Source organism: Bison bison, unplaced genomic scaffold (assembly GCF_000754665.1).
Source record: "Bison bison bison isolate TAMUID 2011002044 unplaced genomic scaffold, Bison_UMD1.0 scf7180017864363, whole genome shotgun sequence".
Taxonomy (NCBI): Eukaryota; Metazoa; Chordata; class Mammalia; order Artiodactyla; family Bovidae; genus Bison; species Bison bison.
Genome location: NW_011494935.1, coordinates 3,616,476 through 3,632,858, shown reverse-complemented (window position 1 = coordinate 3,632,858; position 16,383 = coordinate 3,616,476). Strand labels below are relative to the sequence as shown.

Here is a 16,383-nt window from a genome sequence, read left to right as displayed (position 1 = left end):
TAGATCTATACTTTGCAGGAGCACAAAACAAAACCCGTTGATTTACTGAGCCTTCTTTAGAAACAGGGACTCGTGGATAATCAAGAGCGGGTTTTAGGGGCTTCCGTGGGAATTTTACATTTAGACATTCACCTCCGCATTGCAGGGCTAGTTAAAAAGAAAAAGCAGGTGGAACCGACTAAAGGTAGAACAGCGCACGCGAGAGATAGAACTTTCTGGGGGCATCCTGCCCGCGCCTTTCACGAGTGGCGCGCGCAGGTGGCGCCGCGGTCCCAGCGCTGCCCGCGTGAGCACACGGTGGTGTCCAGGAGACCACCGGGAGTCCCCGCGAAGGTGAGAGGAAGCTTTCCACCCAGGCGGGGGTGGAGTGCGGACAGGAAAAACAGCCAGCTCGGGCGAAAGAAAGACTCCAATTCCCAGCCCCCAGCCCCGCGGGGTGCGGGGGCCGGCGGCGCATGCGCGAGGCCCGGCCCCCAATTCCCCCAGAGAAGGAGGGAGGCCCCCGGCGGCCCAGAGGCTGCGAGCCGCGGCGGGACCCGAGCGCACGCAGGGGCGCGGCGGCGGCAGGGGTGAGCAGGGCTACGGAGGCGGCGGTCGAGAGCTTGGAGCGCCCCGCGCCAGGGGCCCCTTCGCTTGCAGGCACCCGAGGGCACAGCCGGCTCGGCCCTGGGAAGGGCCCGGCGCCCGCAGCCCCCCACCTCCGGAGAGGGATGCGTGAGTTTCGCCCCGGCTGGAGGGCAGGATGTGGGAGCAGGACAAAGGCTGGGCGGCGGGGGAGGAGTTGGGGACGGCGAGCCGGTGGCCGCTGCCTGAGCCCCGGCCTCTGGAGAGCTAAAGGAGTCTGCAACTTTCTGTGCAACTTTTGCAAAAAGGAAGATAAAAATTCTGCAAGTTGTTGCAGAGCTCCAGGTCGCCTCAGGTCCCGTGAGTAAAGGGGAGGGGACGCTGCAGCCTTCTTGGGATGGGAGGCGACCGTCCTCCGCTGAGTGGGGCAGAAGGGGGCGCCCGGCGGAGGCCCGGGCCGAGGACAAGAGAGGATGGGGATGCCGGGGTAGGAGCTGGGGGGCGCGCTGCGGGCTCTGAAGTTGCCTGTGTCCACTCAGGGTGTGCCCTCAGAGCCCGGTAGCCTCGGAGAGCGGCGCTGCAGACGCGATGATGGATGAGCCGTGGTGGGAAGGGCGCGTCGCCTCGGACGTCCACTGCACCCTGCGCGAGAAGGTCAGTCCCTCCTCGTCCTTGTCACTCGCAGGACTGGGCATTTAAAGTCCCTTTCGCTCTTGACTCCATATCCTCGGGTCGCCCTGCGTCGGAGCTAGGAACTCCTGGTGCCTTTCTTTCCTTCTGCTCTTAGCCTCCTTCTGGGACATTCGCGGGAAGAAGGGGAATGAGAAACGGGACTGGAGAGCTTAAATTGATTTTTCTGCATAGGAGCCCAGAGTTGTTAGACAACTAAACTGTACTCCTTAAGGTGGTATTTCCCATAGTATTGTCACCCTAGATTATTTTAAAGGATACATGAACGGACTTAAAAAAGTTACCGTGTATTTAATGTACAGTTTAAAAACATGTATCTAGCAAGCTCTGCGTAGAATAAATGATGCTGATTTTCCATTTATTGTAACGATATAGCAGTTCCTTTAAATATAAGTTTATTTGAGTAAGAGTAGTAACATGGTATAAAGAACAGTTAGGTTAATGCTAGACTAAGGCGTATGTAGTTATGCCCCACCCCAAATATATCTAGGATGGGACTGAATAAGATTTTAGAAACACTAGTCTAAAGGAGAGGCTACAAAACTAGGAGAATGTGGGGAGAAAACCAGCACTCCCCTGCCAGTGTGCCTCCACTGGCAGAAGATGGGGACAGCTAAGAGAGATCTCTGCTCTCCCCAACCCCTTAAAGGGAGAGGTGCTGATGGGCTCTGGGAAGGTGGTGGAGTCCAGGTGGGTTAGAGGTATGGCCTGTGTATCTTGTCTCCTACCCCTGAGCTGAGACTGGGAAGGGTGGTTTGGGGAACAGGTGTGTAGTAAAAGGTGTATATTGGTTTCCTAGGGCTGCTGGACAAGCTACCACAAACCTGAAGACTTAATAAAAATGTGCTCTCTCACAATTCTGGAAGCTGGAAGTCCGAAATTAAGGTGTTAGCAGGGCCATGTTACTCCTTGGCTTTCCTTGGCTGGTAGATGCATCACTCTGTCTCTGCCTCTTGTCACACGGTGTTCTGTCGGTATATCTGTCTGTGCCTCTGTTTTCTTGCTTTATAAGGACACCATTCGTTGGAATGAGGGCTGCTTGACCTCATCTTAATTTAACTAATTACATCAGAAAAGACCCTATTTCCAAATAAAGCCATTCTGAGGTTCTGGGTGGACATGAATTTTGGGGGGACACTATCCAACCTAGTACGGGGAGGGGGAGGTCTCCTTAGTGGAGTTCCTGGGTCCCTGCATAGACAGGTCCCACATCCAGTGCATTTGCACCCAATGTCTGTGGAGTTCTGCTTAAAAAATCATTAGCTATTCAGAGTTTTTTCCTCATGAGGGGGTAGCTGTATTCCAGTCCAATTATCTTATCTTTGTTCCTGTACCTACTAGGCAATCTCTGTTTTGCATTGCTTGTCAGGGCTGTGGCTTTCCTCTGCTTCCCTTGGTTTTTCTCCCCAGAACAGTATGGCCCAAGGTGCAAGCATATCAAGGCATATGGAAAAGAAATCCAGATCTTGATGGTTCAGTTAACATGCAGGGAGTGGGAGTGTAATAAGGTAATTGGTAAACAGGTAATAAGGATTGGTCCTTTTCTGGAGGTGGTGGCTAGATGAATTAGTGAGGCCTGCTGTAAAAACTGGGTTTCCTTGTTCTTTGCAGGTGCCAGTGGTTGTCAGTTCTGCTTGTAGCTTAGGGGAATGGCTTTGACCTCATTGGTTCCTTTCTGGCAGGAATGATTTCTGCTGCTACTGCTAAGTCACTTCAGTCCTGTCCGACTCTGTGCGACCCCATAGACAGCAGCCCACCAGGCTTCCCTGTCCCTGGGATTCTCCAGGCAAGAACACTGGAGTGGGTTGCCATTTCCTTCTCCAAAGTATGAAAGTGAAAAGTCAAAGTGAAGTCGCTCAGTCGTGTCCAACTCTAGCGACCCAATGGACTGCAGCCTACCGGGCTCCTCTGTCCATGGGATTTTCTAGGCAAAAGTACTGGAGTGGGGTGCCATTGCCTTCTCCGAAGGATTTCTGAGAGCAGTATAAACTCAACCAGCTCAGTTACCTGAGAATCCTAGACCTTTTGTATATAAATAAGAATGTTCTAATCTCTCCTTCAGCCACTCAAAGGAGCAGGGCAGGCAGTTCCCCATTAATTGTGCCTCACCCATGTCGTATTAGTTCACTGTTGGGCTGCCTACCTTGAGGGAGGATGGGTTTGTCCAGGTCTTACGTGTTAGAGGTTGAAAACTCACTTGAGTTAGTGCTCAGAGTCACCTGTGACTTAAAACTGGTCTTATTAGTTCCTTTTTCTTTTTAATTGAAGTACAGGTGATTTACAATGTTGTGTCAGTTTCTAGTGTACAGCAAACTGATTCAGCTATGCATATATATATACATATTGTTTCATATTCTTTTCCATTATAAGATCGGAGAAGGCAGTGGCACCCCACTCCAGTACTCTTGCCTGGAAAATCCCATGGACGCAGGAGCCTGGTGCCCTGCAGTCCATGGGGTTGCGAACAGTCGGACACGACTAAGCGACTTCACTTTCACTCTTCACTTTCATGCATTGGAGAAGGAAATGGCAGCCCACTCCAGTGTTCTTGCCTTGAGAATCCCAGGGATGGGGGAGCCTGGTGGGCTGCCGTCTATGGGGTCGCGCAGAGCTGGACATGACTGAAGCGTCTTAGCAGCTTAGCAGTGCTATACAGTGGGACCTTACTGTTTATCTGTTCTCTATATAAGTTTGCATCTGCTAATTCCAAACTCTTAGTTTATTTCTCTCCTCCCATCTTCCCCCTTCAGTAACCATAACTTTGTTTTCAAAGTTTGTGAGTCTGTTTCTGTTTTGTAAGTAAATTCATCTGTATCATATTTTAGATTCCGCATGTAAGTGATATCATATGGTATTTGTCTTTTCCTTTCTGACTTAACTTCACTTAGTATGGTAATCTCTAGGTTCATCCATGTTGCTGCAAATGGCATCATTTGATTCTTTTTATGGCTGAGTAGTAGTCCATTGTATGTATATCACATCTTCATTTGTTGATGGACATTTAGGTTGCTTCTATGTCTTGGGTATTGTAAATAGTGCTGCTATGAACATTGGGTTGTGAATGGTGTTTCAAATTTGTTTTTTTTCTGGGTATAAACCCAGGAGTGGGATTGTTGGATCATATGGCACCTCAATTTTTGTGTTTTTTGAGGAATTTCCATACTGTTTTCCATAGTGGCTGCCCCAATTTACATTTCCACCAACTGTTAAGGAGGATTCCCTCTTCTCTACACTCTTTCCATTATTTTTATTGTTTGTAGACATTTTAATGATGGCCATTCTGAGCAGTATGAGGTGATACCTCATTGTAGTTTTGACTTTCAGTTCTCTAAAAATCAGTGATGTTGAGCATTTTTTCATGTAACTAATGGTCATCTGTCTGTCTTCTTTGGAGAAATGTCTGTTTAGGTCTTCTGCCCAATTTTTGATTGGGTTGTTTGTTTTTTTGTTATTGAGTTGTATGAGCTGTTTGTATATTTTGGAAATTGAGCCGTGTAGGTCACATCATTTGTGAATATTAAAGTACTCCTTTGAGCATCCTACCTGGCCCTGCTGCTTCTGTTGAAGCAGCCTTAGAGCCCTTCCTCATTTAACTACTTTTCTGCTGGGGCCTGGTGGTGCCAGCCAGTACAGGGGAGTCAGGATTCTTCCCCACCACACCTGTGCCCTTGAACTTCTTCACTGAACATGAGAGAGGAGCAGATCATCCCTACCAGGCTAGTGGTGACAGTGAGGCTGTTGGTGATGTTTTTCAGGCATATGGCTCAAGGAGTGTTCGGATTAGACTGACTTCCACTTTTTTTTTTTTTCTTTTTTTTTTTTGCCAAAAGATGCATCCAGCCATTTAAAATGAGCAGGTTCTGGATACACATGATGGAATTAGGGCTGGGGATGGCTCTCAGCTTGAGGCCCAACTTCGTGGTCCTTCAAGCCTCTCTCCCCTCCCCCAAGTGCCCTGGCCCCAAACTCATGCTTCCCTCATGGTCCTGTTACCTGTGTCCCACTCACCAGACTGTGAGCCTCTCACAGGCGTGTGGTGTGTTGTGTGATATCTCAACTTTACCAGACCAGCGTGTGGTATGGAGGGAAGACAAGGGGTGTCCACTGCTTCACCTGCTGCAGGCACAGCCAATGGGGGAGCACAGAGGCGAAGGACCAGGCTCAGGTGGACTTCCTGGGGCACTCGAATGGTGGTGCAGGAGTGCTTCCCAGGAACCCTCTGTCGGGTCTCGAGCATGCCCCAGGAGGTCGCCCTGGCCTGGCGGGGGCTGTCCATGTGAGTGGCTGCAGTGCTGGCCGTGGTGCCAGGGACAGGATCAGGTGAAGGCCGCCTCCTGGCCTCCTATGGACTTAGACAGTAGATAGTCTCATTCTCTTCTGGGATAATGTGGGAGTGGGAGTGGGGAGGAGAGGAATAGAGGAGGGACTAGGAAAAGAATTCCCCACAAAGACAGATCTACTGACCTGGACCAAAGTCCTGCCTTGGGATTGTAGGAAAAGACCTACAGGTTTAGCCCGAATAATAGAAACCTAGATCATTCCTCCCACACTTCTGCCGGGAGGTTCCATTTTCCTCCCTGAATTTTGTTTTTGGACGAGCAGGACAATAGATAGAACTCACTCTGGTCTCCTTTTGACTTATGTCCATTTTATACATAATCATCATTCCAGTTAGGAGGAAGTGCTTATGTTAGTAAAACAGAATGTTTAATAGCTCTCATCACTGTGATTTAAGGCTTCTTGGGTATGTGGAAGACTTTCTGGATATGGGGATTTCAGAGGAGTACTTGGGGAAGAAGTACCCCCACCCTCCCAAAGCCACGTGGACAGCGCTGGTAGCTTTCTCTTCCAGGACTCTGGGAGCCTGTGTGCCAGAGGCCTCCTCCTCCTCCAGCCCCCTCTTCCTCCATCAGGCATTCACCTTCTCCCAGGATCGGAGTCACGTGGTACCATTGGGGTCTTCTCCATCACCCTAGATTTGAGATCTTCAGAGCAAACAGCCACGGAATGTATATTCCCTAAAACAGCCAGTTTTCTCTTCCCAGCCAGTTTTCCTGAAGCTGGGTTTCTTGTACACATAAAGGCCTTTAACTGTGTGAGACTGTGTTTTTTGAACCAGTGGAGTGTTAAAGGACATTTGTACTGATCTGTGACTAAATTTACCCAGAGAAATTCTGAAACACCAACAGAAATGATGTTTAGTGATGCTAATGTTGGTGGCTACCGCTTCTTGAACACTTCATATGTTTCAGACAGTGTGCCAAGCACGCCCCTGTGTGTTATCTCACACTTCATATTTGCCCCGGTTCTGGGACTGACCCTGTAGATGGAAACTGTAAGACAGAGTGTGTCAGTAACTCTCGTGAGATCAAATCCCTGCTTGTATCAGAGCCTGAACATAAATTTGTTTGGGAGAAAACCACCCATTTTAGCCAAGAATGGAAGTACAGCGCCAGGAACAACCAAGGCTCTGCCCTCCGTAACGCTGTAGGCTCCGTATCTTAGTTTGTGGTCCGATGGCTCTCCAAGGGCTGGGTTCTCCCTAAACCATCCTGAGAAACCTGGGCATTGGGAATTGCTGACTCCCAGGGCAGGGCCTCGCTTATCTGGTCCTGGTGGGTCCCCTGCCCCACTTGTGCATGGCGCTTCTCACCTTGAAGTGATCTGGCCTCTGCTGTTTCCTGCCCCTGGCGTGCACCTGGGGGGCTGCTCCTGTTTCTCCCGGCTGGATAAGGGTGAGGTGCCTTGGGACCTTCCTCTTCCTGGAACTCTGACAGCTGCGTGTGGTAGGGTCTCACCCCAGCTCTGTCCTTCACCTGGATTAAAACCGCTGTCTCCTAGTGACTCCTAAAGCGCGCACATTCTTTTATTTTTCTTTTCCAACATCCGTGGTCCCTCTTCTCACTCCTTCCCTTACATTGCTTGAATGTCCCCACTGCAGAGCTGAACATCTGTCTCCTTATAGAAGGTGTTGACCCAGGTTACCTCTTACTTGGTTTTTCTATTCCCTTCCCCCTCATTTTTGGGTTTCTGCACCCCCAGGGAGCAGTTCTTCCTAAATCATGAGGTACACCCAGGTCCACCCATGAGAAAATGTACCATGTACTGGGATGTGTCTGCCCAGCTTAGTTCCAGGAATGTGTCTCCCAGGCCTTTCAAACCCGAATGCTGGCTGGGACAAGCCCTTGGGGACTGACAGGGGCGCCTTGTGGTGGTGGTCTTCAAGTGGGAAGACAGCCAGCCAGAGGTAAGGGTGAAGCTTTTAGCGGAAGCAGAAGTCTCTGGCATGCATCCTCCAGAGCTGCTGCAGACTGCTATGGAGGTGTGTGCAGCCAGAGGATGGAAGGTGGATTGAGAAATGGGGTTCAGAGGCAGGAGGAGATGGCCTTCAAAGTGGCATCTGGCTTGCAGACTCACTGACTGCTCTGCCTTACCTGTATTCTCTAGGAAGCTGGGGACAAAACTGAACCAGAACTTGGCATTTTCTCTCAAGTCCTAGCAGCCTTAGACTGTGGAAGGCCCCAGTGTGCCCTCAACACTCAGCTGAGACTAGATCTTTGCATGTTATCCGTTTTCTGTGGAAGAAGTAGATTATCTCGAAGGCCCCGTTTCATCTGTAAACCAGGAGAGTGATTCCTGCTCCCTGCCTCCCAGGTATCCTGGGAGAAAATGGGTATGGGTATCCTCCTTCCGTCTCCCGGGCCTCTGATTGTGGAGTGGGGAAGGGTCTTGGCGGGCATCCTAGTTGGCTAGGGAAGTCTGTGCTCCCTAAGTGAAGGGAGGACAGTTAAGACTTCCGGTTGGCTCTGTGCCCTTGCCCTTGACTTGTTCTTTGTCTTCTAAACCACACAGCCCCTTGGGTAAAGGGAGTGCAGCCAGCAATTCTCTCTGAGAGAACCTGCCAGAGAGAGGTGACATTGTTGGTCTGCTGTTTCTTCCTTTTCTTTCTCTCTCTTCTTTTGGCCATGCTGCGCAACTTGCAGGATCTTAGTTCCCTGACCAGGGATTGAACCCATGCTCCTGCAGTGGAAGCACTGAGTCCTAACCACTGGATGGCCAGGGATTTCCCTTCATTTTTTAAAAAAGTTATTAAACACACAAAGTACTTTTTTTGTTTCTCTAGAAAACTACGAAAATAAATACAAGCAAACAGAAGAAAGTAATATTCCCCCCACAACCCCACTCCTCAGAGTAATCTGTTAACATTTTAGTGTAGGTTCTTCTGTTCTTGTGTGTGTGTGTCATCACATTTCTGTAGAGCTTTTATTTAGTGAAGATGGAAAATATCTTTTCTTAAAACACTGTTGATTTCATAATATATCATGCTCACATTTCCATATCGTTCTTCTTCACCCAGTCCTGATTATTGGACTTTTGCAAAAAATTTGAAACAATTCATTGTGTTTATTTAGAATAGACAATATAAGAACATTGTAAGAAAGAAACAAACACATATGAAAGGTTGGATGGTGAAGAGGCTCTAGTTCCCTCCCTGAAAGGTACCACTGACTCCAATTTCTCCTGAATCTTTCCAGAGTTATCCTGTGTATGAACAAACCATGTGTGTGTGTTGTGACACAAGTGGTAGTAGAATTTATACACTTCCCTGTACCATTTGATTTTTTAAATGTTTACATTTTAATAATTTAAATGTTTTATGAAACCACCAACAGAAGCCCCATGACCAAAGGGAATTTTTTTGGTCTTTTCTGCTCACTGTAATGATAAAGGTATAGTGTAGATACTCAGTATATATGTGTTGAATGAATGAATGAAATGTTTCTTTTTGGCCATTTTTTATCCAAATGTATACATTTTATTTTATATAAATGTTGTCATAGTGTATTACAGTATATTATAGTTTCATAATTTTTTTGTTAACTGTATATACTAAATAACTTTCTAAGTTAACTATTGGTCTACAGGTATCATGCATAATGTTCTATTGTATGGATATACCATGATTGGATTAACTTGTTTCTTTGTTGAATACTTAAATGGAGCTGCTTATTCATTTTTTTTAGCTGAAGTTAATTTATATATGATACAACACACAGATCTTAAGTAATTTTGCAGTTTTGAGTATGCAGCAAGTTTTGACAAATGTATATACATGTAGCAACCACCATAGTCAAGAGATAAAACATTGGCATCAACCTAGAAAGTTCCCAGGTACCTTTTCTCAGTCACTCACCCCGTCTTGCTCCCAACACCAGGCAGTCACTGAGCTGTTTTTTGTCTGTGTGGATTAGTTTATCTTTTCCAGAGTGGAAATGGAGTTACGTGTATATGCTCTTTTCTGTCTGTCTTTTTAAAGTGTTAGTTTTTTAACACTTTTGAGATTCATCTGTGTTGTGTCTATTAGGAGTTTGTTTCTTTTTTATTGCTGAGTAATATTCCATGTATGTATATTAGATAATTTGTCCATCCCCCTCTTGATGGCCTTTTGGGTCATTTCTCTTGTTCCATTTGATTTTATACAACACTGAAGTGGTGATCCTACTCTGCTGTCTATGAGTGTGCTCATGAGAATAAATGCCTAGAATGGAATTGCTTGTCACAGGGTATGATTTTAAGAACTTTGTATTTCACCAGTTAATAAATTCTCAAAAGTTGCACCAGCTTTCACTTGAACCAGTGGTGTGGGAGGGTGTCTGCTTCCCAGTAACTTTGCCAACCCTGGTATTAGCCTTTTCTAAAAGTCCAGGGACCTCCCTGGTGGTCCAGTAGTTAAGAATCTGCCTTGCAATGCAGGGGACGCGGGTTCAATCACTGGCTGGGGAATTAAGATCCTATATACCTGGAGTAACTAAACCCACACACCAGAACTACTGAGCCTTCGAGCCAAAACTAGAGAGTCCATGTACTTCAACGAAGAGCCCACATGCTGCAACTAAGACTAAAATAAATGGTAAAAAAAGAAAAAGTCTGTTCCATTTTAATAGGTCAAAATGGTGTCTCTTGTCTGTGTTTAAAAAGAATCAGGAACTCTGAATAGGAAAAGTACTAAAAGATGCAAAGGAAGCAGTAGAGAACTCTGAACACTTTCCAGGATCTGGGGAGGCCCATCTGCAGCAGAGAACCATCCTGAGACTCATGTCATGCTAGGGGAGGCCTGCTCACCTTGGACTCAGGCCACAGAACTCTCCAGGCTCCCCCTGCGCCCCGCCACCGCAGTGTGTGCATGGAGTCACTTGGAAACTGAATCCTGAGGCTGAATTTGAATTGTCCTGAGGCGCTGGCCCCCTTGTAGGTCACTGGAGCAGATGGTACCAGAGCCTGGATGTTCTCTTGGTAGGGACATCCCTGCTGGTAGCACCAGCTACTTACTTACTGAGCTGAAAAATGATCGTCTGGTGACTTGAGTGGGTGGGTTGGGATGACAGGGAAGGGTAGGGAGGATCATAAGAACAGCAAGAAGCATCAGGAATTGGATTGATGGAACTAGTGTAAGGAAAAGTTGTAGAAAACCTCAGTGCGCATCAGAGAGGAATTGGTTTCACTGTGGTTCATCCATGCACTAAAATAGGTGGAATTATTAGATGTGAAGAGGTACATAACTTTATACTTAATAACAATTGATTTTTCTGATCATTGTAAAAGTGATCAAATGACTTAATAGGTCTGACTCTTTGGAGTGAACTTGTCCTTAATTTTTTATTATAGAAATTTAAAAAGATACACAAAAGTAGAGAGAATAGTGGAGTGAATCCCTGTGTACTCTACACCTAGCTTCAGTACCTGCTTCTTCTTTGGACAGCATGTCATTTCACCCATAAATATCTACTGAGATAAAGGCCATTTTAAAAAGACATAACAACTATGCCATTCTTACAAAACTCACTATCATTGATTAATAGTCTTCTATGACTCAGTTCCATGCATTGGAGAAGGAAATGGCAACCCACTCCAGTGTTCTTGCTTGGAGAATCCCAGGGACAAAGGAGCCTAGTGGGCTGCCGTCTATGGGCTCGCAGAGAGTCGAACACGACTGAAGCGACTTAGCAGCAGTAGCAGCAGCATGGCTCAGTTCGTGTTCAGTTCTCCCAGCTGTCTCATAAATGGCTTCTATAGTTGTTTCATTTGAATTATGATCTAGATAAGGTCCATGCATTACATTTTCTTAATTGAATGACAAATGGCAAAATTTCCTTTTCCCTGGTGCTGTATTGCCAGATGACACCGCCCTTAGGGCAGAAAGTGAAGAAGTAAAGAGCCTCTTGATGAAAGTGAAAGAGGAGAGTGAAAAAGCTGGCTTAAAACTCAGCATTCAGAAAACTAAGAGGGTTCTTTAAATTCTATAGTGCTATAAAAGTTTCAGAAGTTTCACATACATGATTTAATATAATCCTGTAATAACACTTTTTTAAAATCCGCCTTCTCCTATATTGTCCTTCCTCTTTTCCTCTCTCCATTGGTAACCAGCAGTTTGTTGTTTATATCTGTGAGTCTGCTTCTTTTTGGTTATATTCACTAGTTAACATTTTTTACATTCCACATATAAGTGATATCATACAATATTTGTCTTTCTCTGACTTATTTCACTTAGCATCCGTCAATGTTGCTGCAAATGGCAAGATTTCCTTTTTAGGGCTGAGTAGTATTCCACTGTATATATGTAGACACCACATCTTCTTTATCCATTTAGCTTTTGAAGGACAGTTAGGTTGCTTCCATACCTTGGTAGTTGTAAATAATGTTGCTTTGAACACTGGAGTACACATATCTTTTTGAATTTGTGTCTCTGGTTTTTTCGGCTATCTGCCCAGGAGTGGAATTGCTTGGTTGTATGGTAGTTCTATTTTAATATTTTGGAAAATCTCTATACTGTTTTCCACAGTGGCTGTACCGGTTTGCATTCCCACAAGTAGTGTAGGAGGGTTCTCTTTTTTTCTCCACCTCCTTGCCAACATTTGTTATTTGTATTTTTTTTTTCCTTTTGGTTGTGCTGGGTCTTTGTTCTTACGAATGGGCTTTCTCTAGTTGCGGCAAGTGGGGGGCGATTTTTTGTCGCAGTGGCTTCTCTTGTTTCGAGGCACCGGCTTTAGGGCAGTCAGGTGCTAGGGCTCGCAGGCTTCAGTAGTTGTGGCACGTGTTTTTGTTAGTGGTGGTTCTCAGGGCTTAGAGGAGGGGCTCCGTAGTTGTGGGAACGCTGGCTTAGTTGCTCTGTGGCACGTGGAATCTTCCCACTCCAGGGATCAAACCCTTGTCTCCTGCATTGGCAGGTGGATTCTTATCCACTGTACCAAGGAAGTCCATTACTTGTGTTCTTTTTGATGATGGCCATTCTGTAGATGTCAGGTGATATCTCGTGGTTTTCATTTGCGTTTCCCTGATGATTATTGATGTTGAGCATCTTTTCATGTGCCTGTTGGCCATCTGCATTTCCTTTGAAAAATGTTTGTTTAGTTCTACCCTTTTTAAAATCCAGTTGTTTGTTTTTTTGATTTGTATTTGATCTGTTGAATTGTATCAGTCATATCATTGCAAATAACTTCTACTATTCAGTAGGTTTTAAAAAATTATTCTTAAGTCTTTCATTCTATAATGGTCTCCCTGCCTCCCATTGCCTTAAAAAATTATTTTTCATGCCATTGAATTTTGCCTAATATGTCCTGAAGGACACCCCATATTCTTGATTTGACCTATTACTTCCTCATGGTGTCCTTAACTTCACTGTTAAGTTTGGCTTGTGTACTTTCCTACTCTGTGGGACTAGGACATGCTGTAACCTTCTTGTTCTCTAGCTGTTAATCAAACATCACTTTTTCAGAAGAACCTTCCCTGGCTGCCACACAAGGTCAATGTGGGCCCCTGCTGTGTTCTTAGACAACCCTTGATTATTCCTTCAGCACGCAGCACAATTTGTAATTGTATACTTATTAATGGAATTACTCCGTTTGGATCTCCCTGGATGGCAGGTTTGTGAGGACAGGCTGGGACTGTGTCTCCCCAGTTCTGAGCAGAGCAGCTGCTGCATATGAGCAGCTCCCCTCCCCCCATTGGTATGTGCTCATCACTGACGCCTGGTCTGGGGTCTGTGCTCTATAGTCCACACCTCACCTTCCTGGACCTCACTGCCTGGTAGGGTAGGTAGCATGGCTGTCAGTAACTCCATCTGCTGGGAGAGAAACAGCCTCCAAGGACTTCAGCACTTGGACATTAAGTGGGAGAGCTCGGACCTTAAAACCTCGAGATCTGCTGTCCCAAATCTGACTTTCAGCAAGCAGAGTTGCATGCAGCCTTGAAAGCAGTGATACGTAACAGGAACTTCCCCTGGCGGGGGGGCAACACCTGGGCACCCACACAGGGAGGTGAGAAGGCGGGGGCGAGTGGTACAGAGCTGTTGGCTCTGAGTGGAAATCTCTCATGGGTCTCTTGTGTTAACTTTCTGTTTTGAAATAATGTCAAACTTAGCAGAGTTGCCAGCACAGTACACAATTGTAAACACTTTAACACATTTGACTTATCATCACCTTTTTCTTTCTTTAGACATTTTTTTCCTCTCTTGGATCAAGATGCAGATGCAATTCCCTGTTACCCCTTAACATTTCAGCATTTCTTTTGCATGGTTACTTTTTAAAAAAAATTTATTTGGCTGCACTGGGTCATAGTTTCACCCTGCAGGATCTTTAGTTGTGGCATGTGGGATCTAGTTCCCCAATCAGGGATCAAACCTGGGCTCTCAGCATTGGGAGCTCGGAGTCTTAGCCATTGGACCACCATGGAAGTCCCTACATGGTTTCTTTTAAGATGGGCCATAAATTCTGGGGGAATTTTCATCAAACCACTAGCAGCACCTTCCCAGCTAGGAATCCTCTCTGGAAGCCTGTTTTGGGTGAAGGGGATACAGCAGTCAGATCAGGAGTAAGGGTGGCCTGGCTCTGAGTCTGGGAAGACAAATTCTGGTTCATTTCCTTGAACTGTCCCGTGCCTTGTTGGCTGACCACTTCTTTATCAGGCAGTGCAATGGCTTTTCCAGTAGTCACGTATGGATGTGAGAGTTGGACCATAAAGAAGGCTGAGCACTGAGGAGTTGATACTTTTGAACTGTGGTGTTGGAGAAGACTCTTGAGAGTTCCTTGGACTGCAAGGAAGTCAAACCAGTCAATCCTAAAGGAAATCAACCCTGAATATTCATTGGAAGGACTGATGCTGAAGCTGAAACTCCAATACTTTGGCCACCTGATGTGAAGAACTGACTCGTTTGAAAAGACCCTGATGCTGGGAAAGATTGAAGGCAGGAGGAGAAGGGAACAACAGAGGATGAGATGGTTGGATGGCATCACCGATTCAGTGAACATGAATTTGAGGAAGCTCTGGAAGATGGTGATGGACAGGAAAGCCTGGCGTGTTGCAGTCCATGGGGTCACAAAACCTCGTGTGTTACCTGCAGACACCGAGAAGCTGTACAGAAGATAGCACAGCCCCTAGCCTCACTCCTGGGGGGGAGGTTATTCTTAGTACAACTGAGGATAATCATCTCAGACCACTTCTGGCTGTTGTATTTGTCAGTGGTCATAATAGCCAGTGAAAGTTGGCAAAGCTCTTCCCCATTAATGGGTGCTTGTTGTGTGCCTGACTTATGTTACCTCCCATTATCTAAATCCTCTGCTGCTGCTGCTAAATTGCTTCAGTCATGTCTAACTCTTCGTGATCCCATGGACAGAGGAGCCTGGCGGACAGGGTCCATGGACTCTGTCCGTGGGATTCTCCAGGCAAGAATACTGGAGTGGGTTGCCATGCCTCCCTTCAGGAGATCTTCCCGACCCAGGAATCGAACCTGCGTCTCTTAAGTCTCCTGCATTGGCAGGCAGATTCTTTACTGCTAGTGCCCTCTGGGAATCCCCTAAGTCCTCTAGTAGGTACTAAATTATCTTCATTTTACCCCCACTTTACAGATGAGACAGATGCTAAAGTTTACAGAGTTAAATAACTTATCCAAGGTCATGCAGCAGGTAGATGAAAGAGTCAAGATTTGAACCCAGGCAGACTGGCTCCAAAGTGCACACTCTTAACCACTATACCCATGATGACATCCCATTGCCTGGGGAAATACGAAAAGCTTCCAAAAGAAGGTGAGACATAGAGGAATTTCATCTTCTAGGGCCCAGGGCTGCAGCATATGGTGATCATGCATTGGTGGTCTGCCTGGGGCAGTCTGATGAGTAGGGGGCGGGCAGGTGGACCAGGAGTATCAGCTCTGGGATGTGGGTCTCGGTAGACATTTACGGTTATCCTGAGACATAGAGAACTCTGAGGAATGGGGGCTGGATCACTGAAAAATATCCTTGGCCTTGAAGACCTAGGCGTTGGCAGTGTTCCAAAGAGATGGCCTCTGAACCGGGCAGGAAGTGGGAAGACTTGAGAGTATTAGGCAATAGGATCATAGGAACCAGTTAACAAACAGAGTGAAAGACTTAATGTTTCTTACTTGTTGAAACAAAGTGATTTTCCATTGCTGAGGGATTGGCCTTTTTCATGGTGAAGATTGTTGTTGGAATGCTCCTTCCAGCAATTGCTAGTTTCTGTGTAATTTTTCAAGGCTCCCACTGCCCTCTAAATTAAGGGAGTAGGCATTTATCAGGTGCCACATGCCAGATATTGTTGAATGTTTGGTGCACATTATCTCATTTAATTGTTAAAGTTGCTTAATTTGGGAAAGGAGTACTTCAAGGCTGTATATTGTCACTCTGCTTATTTAACTTATATGCAGTGTAAATCATGCGAAATTCTGCTGGATGAAGCACAAGCTGGAATCAAGATTGCTGGGAGAAATATCAGTAATCTCAGACATGCAGATGACACCACCCTTAGGGCAGAAAGTGAAGAGGCACTAAAAAGCCTCTTGATGAAAGTGAAAGAGGAGAGTAAAAAAGCTGGCTTAAAACTCAGCATTCAGAAAACTGAGATAATGGCATCCAGTCCCATCACTTCCTGGCAAATAGATGGGGAAAGAATGGAAACAGTGACATACTTTACTTTGGGGGACTCCAAAATCACTGCAGATGATGACTGTAGCCATGAAATTAAAAGACGCTTGCTCCTTGGAAGAAAAGCTATGACCAACCTAGACAGCATATTCAAAAGCAGAGACATTACTTTGCCAACAAAGGTCCATCTAGTCCT

At 46.1% G+C, this 16,383-nt stretch overlaps 1 protein-coding gene across 3 annotated transcripts in view; it reads left to right on the top strand.

The window, feature by feature from the left end:
- The first annotated feature begins 268 nt into the window (after positions 1-268).
- Positions 269-16,383, top strand: part of CCNJL (cyclin J-like) — a 64,452-nt gene continuing 48,337 nt past the window's right edge. The window contains exons 1-2 of one of the 3 annotated variants that reach the window (XM_010855316.1): positions 269-333; positions 1,104-1,218. In XM_010855316.1, the coding sequence (XP_010853618.1) occupies positions 1,153-1,218 (66 nt within the window). In that variant the 5' untranslated portion in view covers positions 269-333; positions 1,104-1,152. Of the gene's footprint in view, positions 334-500; positions 715-1,103; positions 1,219-16,383 lie in introns of those variants that run through there. The other 2 variants (XM_010855314.1, XM_010855315.1) reach the window with 2 other exon arrangements.